Source organism: Cetorhinus maximus, chromosome 12 (assembly GCF_964194155.1).
Source record: "Cetorhinus maximus chromosome 12, sCetMax3.hap1.1, whole genome shotgun sequence".
In the NCBI taxonomy this organism is placed as follows: Eukaryota; Metazoa; Chordata; class Chondrichthyes; order Lamniformes; family Cetorhinidae; genus Cetorhinus; species Cetorhinus maximus.
The window spans coordinates 90,195,612-90,210,485 of NC_135890.1; the positions used below are offsets into that span (position 1 = coordinate 90,195,612).

The 14,874-nt window shown below is 40.6% G+C and overlaps 1 protein-coding gene across 1 annotated transcript in view; it reads right to left on the reverse strand.

Moving 5' to 3' along the window:
- The window catches only part of plbd2 (phospholipase B domain containing 2), a 45,294-nt gene that overhangs the window by 10,852 nt on the left and 19,568 nt on the right, over positions 1-14,874 (reverse strand). Inside the window, exons 5-9 of the mRNA XM_078554058.1 lie at positions 14,133-14,347; positions 11,277-11,371; positions 8,579-8,739; positions 2,733-2,828; positions 2,368-2,439 (exon numbers count right to left, since the gene is read on the reverse strand). Coding sequence (XP_078410184.1) covers positions 2,368-2,439; positions 2,733-2,828; positions 8,579-8,739; positions 11,277-11,371; positions 14,133-14,347 — 639 coding nt within the window. The remainder of the gene's footprint in view (positions 1-2,367; positions 2,440-2,732; positions 2,829-8,578; positions 8,740-11,276; positions 11,372-14,132; positions 14,348-14,874) is intronic.

Genomic DNA, 14,874 nt, shown 5'->3' on the forward strand with positions numbered 1-14,874 from the left:
TTCTGTATATTATGGCTCACTAAATTAGCTACAAGAAACTATACAGTACTCTGGCTGTAATTTGCCATTCACTGGTGTTCAGTAATGAATGAGAATTGGATAGCCAGTTGGGCCAGAGATGTAGAAAAAGAAAACATATGGCTGGCAAAGAGACACAAAATGTTGCTCCTATTTATAGTTATATCAATTCTGGTAACAAAGGATAGGCTGGACTGGGATGAGGTAAAACAAGACAGAGATGAGGAGAATTTTTTTCTCACAGAAGATCGTGAGCCTGTGGCATTCTCTTCCCCAGAGAGCGGTGGAGTCAGGATCATTGAATATTTTTAAGGTGGAGTTATGTAGATTCTTGACTAACAAGCGAGTCAGAGAGTATAAGGGGTAGGTATGAAAGTGGAGTTGAGGCCACAATTAGATCAGCCATGATTTTATCAAATGGCGGAGCAGGCTAGAGGGGCTAAATGGCTAACTCCTGCTCTTGGTTTGTATTTTCATATGTTGTTACGAATATCTAGTTCATGGTTCATGTTAATATTTTAGAGGTAATGTTTAGTTCTGGGAAGATTGTTGTTGTGAAGGTAAAGTAATTAAAATGTTGGGCTTTAGAGATTGCAAAAACATCTAAAAGAAAAATGGCAGTTCAGGAGGTTACCCATGTTTGTTTAACTGAGTCGGAACAGAGATGTAGCCATAAAACAGAATTGGGCTTACTTAGCTGGGGAACTGGAGACCTGACATCTACACTGTTTGCAAAGATGTGTAGTTCAGGGAGATATTTTGTTTTGGGAGTTAGAGCTAAATTAGTTTAAAAGCATTCAGTGAATAGTTATAGAGGTCCTGGGAGCCCTTTTATAACTCGGGGCAGCCAGGAGACTGGCATTCGGAGAAACCGAGGGGCAGTGCCAGCTTGGTGATGCTAGTGGTTTGCAAAATGGTTGGAATTGTGCCAATAATTAGAAGTGGGAGTGCAGTTTTGTAAATCCTGTGGAACGCAGAGATTTAACCATGGAGAGCTGAGCAGTCATTGAGGTAGTGTGAGTCACAGCGGCTTTTGAGGGAATTCAGAGGCTAGATCTTAAAAAGGGAAGAGTTGAAATCCCTTGCGAGGAAGACAGAGTTTTAACGAGATTTTGAGACTCTCAGTAGTCACTGAAATCTGAGCGGATTGCTGAGAAATCCGAGGGATCTGTCTTGGTCGCATCTGGCATTTCTGCAGTGTGGTGTGTTTGTTTGCCTACATATTCATATTTACCTCATGCTAATTATGAGTGTTAGAGTTTAAAATAGGTATTGAAAATTATTTTACTTTTCTGACTTTGTATAGTAAAGTTTATTTTATTTGGTTTAAAGCCGTGGAATCTTGTGGCTTTATTCTCCTTTTGGTTAACTGGGATTTCAAATTTTGTTTACTTTAAACAAAAAGTTACTGGCCCCTATCCAGATCGTAACAATGTTCGTATGTTCATATGTAATGTGTTAATTAGCATCACTCAGGATCTGGTATGAACAATAACTAGTTTCTGGCCTTTGTAGGTGTCAAAGGTGAATAAATGGAAGAGAAGGTGACATAAAGAGCATGGGGAGGAGGGAGAAAGACAGATGAATTTGTAGTTCTTTAGTACCCTTAATGACTGCACTCCCTCAGTATTGCATTGAAGTGTCAGCCTTGATTTTGTTCACAAGTCTGGGGTGATGCTTGAACCCATGAACCACTGCCTCAAAGAGGTGGGAATGCCATCACAGAGCCAAGGCTGGTATTCTAGATACTGCCATGAAAATGGTGAAAACCCAATGTGGAAAGGGACTGTTGTTCTAGCATTGGTACAGGTTAAGATAATCAAAAATTGCACAGGCTACAATACTACAAACGTTGCAGCAGCTAGCATAATAATTGTTACAATAATGATAAAGATGGAGATAATGAAATACAACACAGGAAAGGAGAAAGAATTGCAATGTTTGGATGGATAGTAAGACAAGTGAAGATATGTGAATAGATAATTACTCTGGAGATTTGCTCAAATATTTGTGGGATTATTTACGTATAACTTTTCCTCAAGGCTAAATTTGTGGAGAGTATTCATGATAGCTAACGCTTCATGGTTTATTAAATAACTGAACCTGATGTGCTGAATGGGTTCACTAATGTTAATGTTTTGTAGGGGAGGGGTGCAAGTATGATAACAGAATACAAAATACAAACAAAAAGAAACAATAGAAGAGCATTTTTGTACTTCTGAGAAGTGCATACAGGAATGTTATTAAGTTATGGAACATGAAGGGTATACCCTGAATTTGACTTATGGAGATAAAAGAGCACTAAGCTACAAACATTAGTTTATGGAGTCCATCAAAATCCACACTTACGGTATGTTGTAACTGGCCCAGTAACCCCTCCGTATCAGTTCATCTGTTTTATCGGCAATAATTATTTGCCCACTGCAATTGCACAGAAAGAAGTTACACAAGAAATTATGAAATACAATAGCAAAACATGCACAATAGCAATCTGTAGAATACAATCAACAAACTACATCTATTCTAGCTATACAGCCATCCTAGGCAAAAATCAAAAAACCTCAAAATACAAAATTCTATTAACTTTAATATAAAAAATAGAAATAATCAAAGAAGAAAGCATACATTGCAAAGGAGAATTCTCCAAAGGTGCTATACATAGATTATTCCAGAAAAGAAAATTAATGAATCAAGCAGATCTCATTCATACTTACGGTATTTGTTCCAGAATTGTCAACAACTTCTTCTCAATATCAAATTGGCCTGGTGTAAAGTAGTTATAGTCCACAATCATCCACTGATTATTGTACCTGTAAAAGAAAATGAAAACACTATAAAATATCTTAATGTTTTATCATTAACAATCTGCTATTTTAGCACATTGTTTTAGTTCCATTAGAACAGAGCGAGAGAACATTGAAGTGGAAGGGAAGGCAGAGTCAGGAATTTCCAGGCTGCAATGGGCAATCAGTCCATACGGAAGCAGGGAAATCTACAGCACAGGAGGCCACCATTCAGTCTGTCATGCCTGAACTGGTTCTTTGAAAAAAGCAGTCGTGCCTATTTCCACAGACCCTGCATGTTCCTCATCCTCAACTATCTATCCAGCACCCTTTTAAAATTAGTTATGGAATCAGTTTCCACCACCTTTTCAAACAGAGCATTTTAGATCCCAACAACTCAATTCAGAAAAAAACCTTTCGCCAGATTTCTCATCCAGATCTTTTTCCAATGACTTTAAGTATATGACCTCTGGCAATTGACCCACTCAACAGAGGGAATAGTTTTCTCTATCAAAATCCTACATCATCTTGAAAACAACTGCCCTGTTCCAAGGAGAAGAGTCTTAACTTTTCCAATCTCTCCTCATCACTGAGGTTCCTCATCGCTAGGAACATCCTGGTAACCCTCTTCTGTATGCTTTCCATGGCCTTTAAATCTTTCCTCAAGTGTGGTGCCCCAGCAAGGGCCTAACCAGTGGTTTACAAAGTTCTAGCATGAACTCTTTCCTAATATATTCTGTTCTATTCTTCTATTTATAAAGCAAAGTAACCCATGTGCCTTTTTAACCACCTTGTTTGCTACTTTTTAAGGATTTGTGCATATGGACACTGAGGCCCCTCTACTCATCTACACTTTTCAAAATCATGGCATTCATAGTGTACTAATTTCCATATTAGTCCTCCTTTACTTATCCACATTTGACTTCCATCTTCTTCCGTCTGTTTCATCATCCTATGTTATCTCGAAGTCTACAATTATCCTCAACATTGTCTACTATGTTGTCAATTTTCGTATCAACTGCAAACGTTATATTGTCGCTCGCTACACCCAAGTCTCAGCCGTTTGTAAAAATTGAAAGAGTAACAGATCCAGAATTGACCTTTGAGGAACACCATTGCAAACATCCATCCGCTACCACCATCTGCTTCTGGTCACTGAGCCATTTCTGTAACTATACTGCCTCTTTGCCCTTAAATCCATCTTCTTAACAAGCCTCCTGTTTGGCATTTGGTCAAATGTCTTCCAAAAGTTCACAAAATATCAACTGCAGTACCTTGATCAACCTGCTGTTACTCAGAGAGTTCAACCAAGTTACTTAGGCATGATTTCCAGCCCTCCTGCACCAGCAAACTAGGAGGCATTGCATCTGGACCAGGTGACTTACCATATACAAGATTATACATGCACTTTATTTACTATATAAGGCTGTTATATGATTTTAAAAACATTTGTATTACTTTATTACAAGTTAAGTCAGATGCTTATTGGTGTACTATGGCAGCTTGTCTTGCCTTCCACCCACCAGCTCACTGCCTTCCCCTGTTGCCCAATCTAGGAATTTGCTATTCTTATACATTATGCTGGATGGTCCCATAAATGGGAGATTCTATATTACAAATTATCCTACATCTATGCCGGGTTTCTTGGCTCAACTAGGCATGAGGAACACAGGAAAATTGGGCAAGGAAAGAGCACACACACTGAACCAGGTCTCTAGACCATGTACTGTCTCCTCCATCCTCACGCCTTTTATCAATGTTCATTTTTATTTTTTATCCACTTGTTTTTATTTTTATTCATTGTTTTATCCCCAGCTTTTATCCTATTTTCAATCTTAGCTCCCCCAATCCCACCCCCATAAGGGCCATCTGTCACTTGTTCATGTTGTTATTTCTAGAGTGCTTACCCTTGTCCTGCTATTATCACATTCTGCTTTCTTACCTTAATGCCACATTCAGCACCTCCTTTAGCCAGTACCACTACCATTAACACCCCTTTGTCCTGTTGTTCATCTTTGTCAATCTCTCCTTTGCCCCCACCTATCGCTGGCCTTCTATCCAGCTTCACCTGCTCCACCCGCCTTAAACAGTATAAATTTCATCACATTTTTACTTCTCTTTAGTGTCATATGGGCTTGAAATGTTAACTCTTTCTCTCCACAGATGCTGTTAGACCTGCTGAGTTTTTCCAGCATTTTCTGTTTTTGTTTCAGATTTCCAGCATCCGCAGTATTTTGCTTTTATATTAGGTCTGATCAATTTCCTGTTCAACAATTTAAAAGGGGAGAAAATAATCGCGCTTCATGATAGGCATATGCTTGCCATCAAAAGCCCCAGGGTTAATAAACAGGAAAATCTGCCCCATATGTTTACAGATATGTTTTTAATATATGTCAGTAATATATTTCAGAGGGATAGGAACTTGGGAGATATTTTCCAAGCTTTGCCGTCCTCAGAGTTAAGGTATCATCGGCACTGCAAATGTTTTGCTGAATCCAAGTGCTGTGATATATACTTTCTGATGACTGAATTCTATTTAATTGGTTACAGGTCTATGATAGCCCTGACTGCTCTGTTTGTACCTTACATTTACTTGGATATCTTGTTATATAATAATGAAGATTATTAAATAGAGTTTCACACACATACTTGGGATGTACTTAAACTCAGTCACACTAGACAAAAGTCCACAATTCTCCCATTTACTAAGTCCCTGGCGTCAGCTGAGTTGTTGGATGAGGCCCTTAAATACTCACCCTTTACACCATGAGTCCTTCATGAGACTTGAAGTTATAGAAATTAATTAAGTAGCAAGAATGCAATGAAAAAATCATTCAAAAGCATGTATACTCTGAACTAAAACTCAGAAATTGCACATATGGAAATTTTGTTAGGGAAATACAAAATAAGTTATCATAATTTTAATTTGTGTTGTACTGGATGTCACTGAGCAGTTAGATACATGTTGAACAGAGTAAAATGCAAGCTTTTGGGGGCTGAGTAATTTCATTTGAGGATGAAGGGAGAAAAAAAAATCAGCCTGTCTTTAAAATTAGATCCTGAATGTGATGAACAAAGGAGGAAAATTACTGATATATGTTTATATTTTAACATCGGACATTTTAAGATCAAGAATCACCATTTATGGGTATCTAAGCAGACACACGTCTATCTTTGAACTCAAAACACTTTAGAAACCTTGGGTTCATAAAATATGGCAAAAATAAAATAAGTTTCTAATGGTAATTATACTATGGGCACTGATTTGAGATCTATCCATGCAAAAAAGACATCTGGAGTAAACAATGTCACGTTACACTGCATTAGTACAAGGCATTGCTCTCTGGTCAAGCCATTCTAAAGCAGCACCTGTATGTTCATATACACAAATGCAGGTCTGATATTCAATGACAGTTACATTTTCAATGTGAAGTGAAAAGAAAATTGAAAAATATAAAATTAGACTTTTAAAAAGATTGGTCACTTACTGTCAAATTCTCACGTTGTTATTGCACCTCTTGCTCGGCTACGTCACTCGCAACCTAAAATAGTCTTGTACCTGAATTAATTTATTTTAGTTGATGACTGTATCGGTGCTGCTTCACACTCTTGTTTGGACCTGTAAAAATGTATCGATTTTGCTTCCAATTCCCCTCTCTCACCTTCACATGGTCCATCTCTGACACTTCCCTTCTTTGACCTCCCTGTCTCCATTTCAGGTGATAGACTGTCTACCAGTATTTATTACAAGCCTACCAATTCCCACAGCTACCTCAACTACAGCTCCTCACACCTTGCTTCTTGTAAAGACTCCATCCCATTCTCCTAGTTCCTCCACCGCATGTGTTTCAATGATGCTACATTCCATGTCTTCCTTTTTCCTTAACCAAGGGATCCTCCCACCCACTGTGGTTGACAGGGCCCTCAACCGTGTCCGACCCATCTCCCACACCTCCGCCCTCACCCCTTCCCCTCCTTCCCAGAACCATGATAGGGTCCCCCTTGTCCTCACTTTTCACCCCACCAGCCTCCACATTCAAAAGATCACCCTCCGCCACCTCCGCAAATTCTAGCACAATACCACCACCAAACATATCTTCCCCTCACCACCCCTGTCAGCATTCCATAGGGACTGTTCCCTCCATGACACCCTGGTCCACTCCTCCATCACCCCCAACTCCTCATCCCCTTCCCACGGCACCTTCCTATGCAATTGCAGAAGGTGCAACACCTGCCTCTTTACCTCCTCCCTCATCACTGTCCAAGGCCCCAAACACTCCTTTCAGGTAATGCAGCATTTGCACCTCCCTCAATTTGGTCTACTTTATTTGCTGCTCCCAATGTGGTTTCTTTTACATTGGGGAGACTAAACACAGGCTGGGTGACCGCTTTGCAGAACACCTTCACTCAGCCTGCAAGCATGACCCAGACCTTCCTGTTGCTTGCCATTTCAACACACCATTTGTTATCATGCCCACATGTTCATGCCTGGCCTGCTGCAAAGTTCCAGTAAAGCTCCACGCAAACCGGATGAACAGCACCTCATCTTCCGATTAGGCACTCTACAGTCTTCCGGACTTAACATCACGTTCAGCAACTTCAGACCATGAACTCTCTCCTCCATTTTTATTATTTTTATTTATTTATTATTTTATTTTTAAAATGTTTTTAAATATTATTTTTCTATCCTTTTTCCCCAACAACCACCCCTCCCCCCACCCCCACACACACACACACACGACCATCTGTTGCTTGTTTTGTTTTGTTCTGACAGAACGCTGACCCTTGCTCTGCTTTCTTACCTTTATGCCACTATCAGCACCTCCTTTAGTCTTTAACACTACCATTAACATTGTCCTATGTCCATGACATTTTTGTCAAATTTCTCCTTGGCTCACATCAATCCCTGATCTTCAATTTTGCTCCGCCCCCTCTTAAACTGTATAAAATCCATCACATTTCTACTTCTCTTTAGCTCTGAAGAAGAGTCGTAAGGACTTGAAACGTTAACTCTGTTTCTCTCCTAACAGATGCTGCCAGATCTGAGTTTTTCCAGCATTTTTTGTTTTTATTTCAGATTTCCAGCATCCGCAGTACTTTGCTTTTAATTTAAGTTAACCAACTTTGTCTTCACAGCAGAAAAAAGATGGTCCATAAAACTCATCCTCTAATGCAACAGATTTTTATTTTTATTTTCCAACATCACCTTCTGAAAGGCAATTAAGAATGGGCAATAAATGCTGGCCTTGCCAGCAATACCCACACTCCAAAAACAAATAGAAAACTTGCCAGGATGAGTGCAGCTCTAGCAACGCTCAAGAAGCTTGGCATGATCCAGGACAAAGCTGTGTGCTCGATCAACACCACATTCACCACCTTAAACCTTCATTGCCTCCACTACAGGTGCACTGTAACTACGGTATTCACTATTTACCAGATACATTATTGCAACACACCAAGCTTTCCTCAGAAACCTGCAAACTTTAACAGGAGAAGGACAACAGGCGCATGGGAAAGCCACCACCTTCACGTTACACACCATCCTTACTTAGAAATATAATCACTATTCCCTCATCATCGCTGGGTCAAAATCCCAGAACTCCCTGTCTAACAACACAGGCTGCAACAGTTTAAGGTGGAGTCACCACAACATTTACAAACGTAGTTAGAGATGGGCAATAAATGCTGACCTTACCAGCTCACCCATACCCCAGAAAAGAATTTTTTTTAAAAGCCGTGTAGTATAATGCAAGACATTTAAAGTTGATAGATCTTACGTGCCACTGTTGAAATCCTTAAAAATTCCAGCCCATTCCGCACCGCTCTTAGCCAGTCGATTAGCTACTATATTCCTTAACCACTCCATCACAGAGCCAATGGGCTGCACAAACTTCCACAACTGTGCATTATTATTACCTATTGTGGTTTCTAGAGCAACCTAACAGAAAAAATGAAAGTAATATAATATTTAATAATGCATCATATTCATTTTTCAGTACTTCTAATTTAAAATTGTGGAGGTCATCGATGTGACTAAGGATGTCATTTTTTTCCTTCCTTATTGATTTTTCTTCCCCTCAAGTCAGGAGTGTGATGGAATACTCTCAACTTGCCTGGATGAGTGCAGCTCCAACAACACTCAAGAAGCTTGACACCATCCAGGACAAAGCAGCCCAATTGATTGGCACCTCATTCACAAACATTCACTCCCTCCACCACCGATGCACAGTGGCAGCAGTGTGTGCCATCTACAAAATGCACTGCAAGGACTCACCAAGGCTCCTTATGTAGCACCTTCCAAACCCATGACCACTACCATCTAGAAGGACAAGGGCAGCAGACACATGGGAACACCAACATCTGCAAGTTCCCCTCCAAGCCACTCACCATCCTGACTTGGAAAGATATCGCTGTTTCTTCACTGTTGCTTTGTCAAAATCCTGGAACTCCCTCCCTAAAAGCACTGTGGGTGTACCTACTCCACAGAGACTGCAGTGGTTCAAGAAGGTAGCTCACCACCACCTTCTCAAGGGCAATTAGGGATGGGCAATAAATGCTGGCCTCGCCAGCAATATCCACATCCCATAAATGAATTTAAAACATTAGTTATTTTCTACTCTCTTTATTGGTATTCTGGGATACCTTTCTCTCCACTTACATTTTTACCAAAAGTTGCACTAAATCACATTCTTTAGGAGTCAGCCACTATGAGGATCCCACATCCCCTGCTCTATACACTTCTCAATAGAACGTTTGCACACGCACAAAAAAATCAAACCTGGTTCCAAACAACTTGCATAAATAGCAACACATCCCCAAATGGTGTCAGCTGTGGCTCAGTTCATAGCACCCTCGCCTTTGAATCAGAAGGTTGTGGGTTCATGTCCCACTCCCGGAAACCAAGAACTGTGAATGTACTCGAAAGAGTTACAATCTGTGACTGTTGATAACTCAAAAGAGTTACAGAGTATCCTAGACTTCTCCCTCCCCATCTACATTTAAAAATCCCCAAACCTGCTGACTCTCCAAGTTCACAGGAATAATGAAACAGTCCAACTGTAAACAAAAATGTGCAGATGCCTGCATGGGCCTCTGCCTCTGATGTAAAGCCTACAATTCCAAGGGGCCTCTCCTCCCTTGTCCAATTGGGTGGGACTGCCCATGTTCAATTCCACTTTGACAGAACCAACCATCACCAGAGAATCTCCCGCAATGACTTCTCTTTATGCCCCCATACCATTAACTCTCACGTTCCCTAAAGATTTATTCTGGGCCTCCTCTTATTTCTCACCTACACGGTGCCCTTCAGCAACATCATCTAATGATATGATGTCAGGTTTGACATATGCTGACAACATGTAGCTTCACCTCACCACCAACTCCCATTGCCTCAGTTGTCAGACTGCTTGTTAAACATCCAGTTGTGGACGAGCCAATATTTTTCTATGATAAACAAATAAGACTGAGACCATTGTCCTTAGCCCCCTACATAAAGTCCTCGTCTCAACTATCAATTCCACTCTGATCACTTCCCCTAAACCAGCTACTATCTCAGGCTGAACAAGGCTGTTGTCACCTTGCTGATCTATCTGAACCTGAGGTGGCCAACGCTGACGCAACCCTATAGCCTTTCGATCACAAAGACAGCCTACTTCCACCTCCCATCCCATGTGCTCACTGACCTACACTGAATCCAGATCCACCAACTCATGGATTTTAAAAACTCTCATCCTCCAGTTCAAGTCCCTCCATGTCCTCAGCCCCCACTATTTCTGTGACCTCCTCCAACCTTGCAAGAACTCTGCATTCTTCCAACTCCTGCCATTGTGCTTCCCTCATTTCCTTTATTTCTCAGTGGGCAGCCATGCCATGAGCTGTTGAGACCCTAAACTTTGGAAATCCTTTCCTATACCTCTCCACTGTTTTTGAGACATGCCCTAAAACACCTGCATGACCAAGCTTTAGCCTTCTTTCCTAATATCCCCTTCTTTGGCTCAGTGTCAATTGTGGTCTGGTTATGCTCTATGCTCTTGGGGCATATTACTACATTTAAAGCACCATATAAACAAAATTTATGGTGTTTATAACCAGCAGCTGAATATGTAGGTGCTCAAGAGTTTAGTTCATCACTATTTACTCAATTCAGCAGCGTTACAGTGTCCCTGGAGGAGACTCACAGGCATGGTAGGGGAAAGAGAGAGAAAGACAAATAGATATGGTGAGACAAAGCAGACAAACATAGGGGTGAGTGGTAATGAGATCTGTGAGAGAAAGGTAGGTCACCTCAGGTTCTTTTGGAAATGAGAGGTGCGGTTAATGTAACGCTTACCAAACACATATCATTAAACACTCTACCCTATGCCTTAGCATGAGTAATGCCACAGATGATCTGCTGGTATGCGGTATTTAAGGCTCATTAAAGAACTAACACTGAGAAAACAGAGATTTAAAAATACACAGCACGAAATTGCTCACCAATCTACTGCTCATGATGTAGAAATCATCACCAGAAAAGAGAGCCCCAGGATAAGATGAAAAGGCCTGCTCCTCTCCTGGTATTGTGAGGTCCCCTAAGCAAAGAAAACAGGATTGAAAAAGCAGATTTTAACAGGCATACGACCAGTACCATCCAATTTCCAGAAGCTCATGACTCTAATCTTTCTTGTTTTAAAAAGCTATGTGCCAGTGAGCAAACAGGTACAATTGCAGACAGATTTTTTAGCACTCCTACTTCAACATTCATATTTTTGGAGTGTCCCGATCGATGCATTTATCAAAGGCAATTTTAAAAAAAAACTTCATGCATATGAGTTGCATGCTGGGGCACAGAACAGACTTCAGGCAAACAGAAGTACTAACTATTTACTTTCGTATGACAGGAAAAGCTTACAATGGGATTTCTCCAGAGATGCCAAGTGGAGAAATGAGGTGCCTTTAGCAATAGATCTTAGTGGGCAGGTTGACATATGTGTTCCATGGTCTGGGACTCATGGCCATAATCGGGTCATCCCTCATCTTCCACTTTTGGAACAAGTGGGCACATCATACATGCCTGTGCAAATTTGACTGAGTGTTGTCCATCATCTTTGAGGGAGGTTAAAGCCAGGGATCTCTGCTGTTGGGTATCAGTGATGAGCAGTTGGTTCTTAATGCCACATTCATCCCACGATTCCGTTCATCTGGATAGTCTGTTGATATCAGTTATATAAATATTAGCTGCTGTTTCCCAGTATGGCTGGTGTGATTTTAAGTGCTTTTGTGATGGGTTTTTCCAGTCTTCATGAATGGGAAGGTTAGAGGTGCGCATGATTTCTTACATTTAATGAGCACAATGACAATTGTAGCAAAGACAGAAGAGGCAATAAGAGCAAGCGATGGCTGCCACTCAGTGAACCAACCTCATGGCAGCGTTCAGCTGCATATTCACAACCATTGTGTGGTGGCTACAGGATCCTAAGGCACAACAGTATTCTGCAGCACAGTAGATGAAGGTCACTGCTGCAGTGCAGTGTTTTGACTGTACTCCTTCATGGCCTTTCCAGCGACTTTCCAGATCCAGTTCACCCTGGTTTTTACTTTTTGGCAGGTGTTGATGAAATGATGCTGGTAGGTGAGAATCTTGTCCAGGGTGACACTCATATTTTGGGTGGGGACCATGGGAAAGTCACCTTCCACAGAAGGAAATGTTGAGTTCTTCCTTTTTTTATTCTTTCATTGATGCAGGAGTCACTGGCACAGCCAGCATTTGTTGCCCATCCCCAATTGCCCTTGAACAGAGTGGCTAGTCTGTAGGCCACACCAGGTAAGGAAAGCAGATTTCCTTTCCTAAAGGACATTAGTGAACCAGATGGGTTCTTATGACAATCAGCGAGAGATGTCATGGTCACCATTACTGAGACCAACTTTTAATTCGATTTATTAATTGAATCTCAATTCCACCAGCAGCCATGTGGCATTACTACTACTACCGTCTCCCTTCCTGGGGGCATTATTGTTCAGATGGAACGCCAGCAGAATCTCTTCTCTGGATTGGGGCAGAGGCATCAGGTCCTGAAGTAGTAGGTCCAGGTTGCTCACGAATGTTCCACTTACTCCCCCTGGCATTGCTGATGCAGTCATGAATGCTATGGCAGCAGTATAGACAAAATTTCAGTGTTAAGTGCAGGGCATGTCCACTGAAAAATGTTGAAAAAGGCCTGTGCAAGCACCAACCCATAGCAGACCATTGTTGAGTGTGCATGTTCAGCCAGCCTTGTTACCAAGACAGATGTTAAATTTACAGTGACTCATTAGGACATTGATGAACCTAAAGGTTTTGCTGCATTTAGTGACTTGAAACTTTCAATAACAGGGCTTTGTATTGTATGCAGACAATAATAGCATCAAGCTCTCCCTAACCAGATGCAGAATAAAGTTTTTTTCTTTACTCACCAATAACCACCTGCAACCTCATTACCAATTCACAAAGTAGCAAATAGTTCTCAATGTGAAAATTGTATTTTGAAAAATCAATAGCTGTTACTCAAAGAAACTTCGGGTTTCTAATCCATTTTCATCTCCCAAAATTATTTTCTGATTTTGCCAAGAATGTTTTAAAGCTAGAAATCTGTGTTTTGGTTCTGGGTTACAAACAATTCCTCTATTTAACAGTACAAATATCGGCCACTAATTTAGGGTTATTTACAGTGAAATGTTTTACTCAGATCATAACCAGTTTTAGTGCCCTGCTTCAAATTCAACCTCAGAAGACCACTACCTACTCTCTAAAGATTATTTTCATTTCCCATACCAATTATCCCTAGGATTTTCCTGAAATAGATTAATCATTAATACATAATATTGTGCTGAGGATCAGCAACCACTGAAACTATGATTGGTACTACCCAAAACTTTATAACCAGCAGAGAAGAGGGATGTTTAATCAAAAACTATGGGCTGAATTGAACACGAGTTCCAAATTTTAAAAGGCAAATGGTGTAAAATTGTTGGCACTGCTTCATGCTGCCACCTTGGTGGTCTCCTGAGATTCAGCAAAAGCATAAAAGCTTACAATGCATTATTTTACTGTCAGATCAAGATCATGCAGTAATGGCATTCTATAACTCGTTTATTCTCGGATACCTCTGCTACTCTCACGGACTGCACTTTTCAATGTAAATCTAAACCTAAATCAGCTTAAACATTGCATGTCATGAAATTTATGATTTGATCTCTGTTATTTTTGTGTGCTTCAAGTTTTAAGGTTTAGGCAGGCTTCGCATTGAGAAACGAAAGCTTGTACCTGCAGAAGTAATTTAGCAATTTTACAAAAGGCAAAACGTGCATGCATACCTCCTGGGGTGAGTTTAAAGGACAGTTTGTATTTCTTGATGATTCGCAGCATTGTCTGATAGTTGGTCCAGGTGTCATGAGCTACCAGGAGATCTTTGTTGCCTGGCAACAGTTTGATGAGGGCAGAACATGACCCGGAACCAAAAGCCTTTGAAGAGTCCGTTTTATTAAATACCATTTCAAGATCCTCCAAGTCACCAGCCATCTGAAAGAGACTGCAATGCAATTTATTAAGTGTATAGGGGAAAAAAAGCTTTCGTTATGCTACAGTCATGGCAACAATTCAACAAAACTAGCATGGTGCACTTTTCCCACAAGATTAATAGTAGTCACCACAGGTTTCACCAGGTTTACGGGCTATCACTTCTGCAGAGAAGTTTAGGTTAAGAATAGAAATAAACTACAAAACAAAGACCTCAATAAAGTTAAAACATGGGGCAAATAAAGTACCTCAAAAATTACAGCATCAAATAGGTTCATATACCAAAAGAATCAATCACCTCATAGAAACATAGGAAATAGAAGGAGGTAATTTGGTCCTTTGACCCTGCTCCGCTATTCAATATGATCATGCTGATCCTCTATCTCAACACCATACTCCCGTTCTCTCCCTATACCCCTTGATGCCTTTAAAGTCTAGATATCTATTTATACATTCAGTGACTTGGCCTCCACAGCCTTCTGTGGTCGAGAATTCCACAGGTTCACCACCCTCTGAGTGAAATTTCTCCTCATCTCAGTC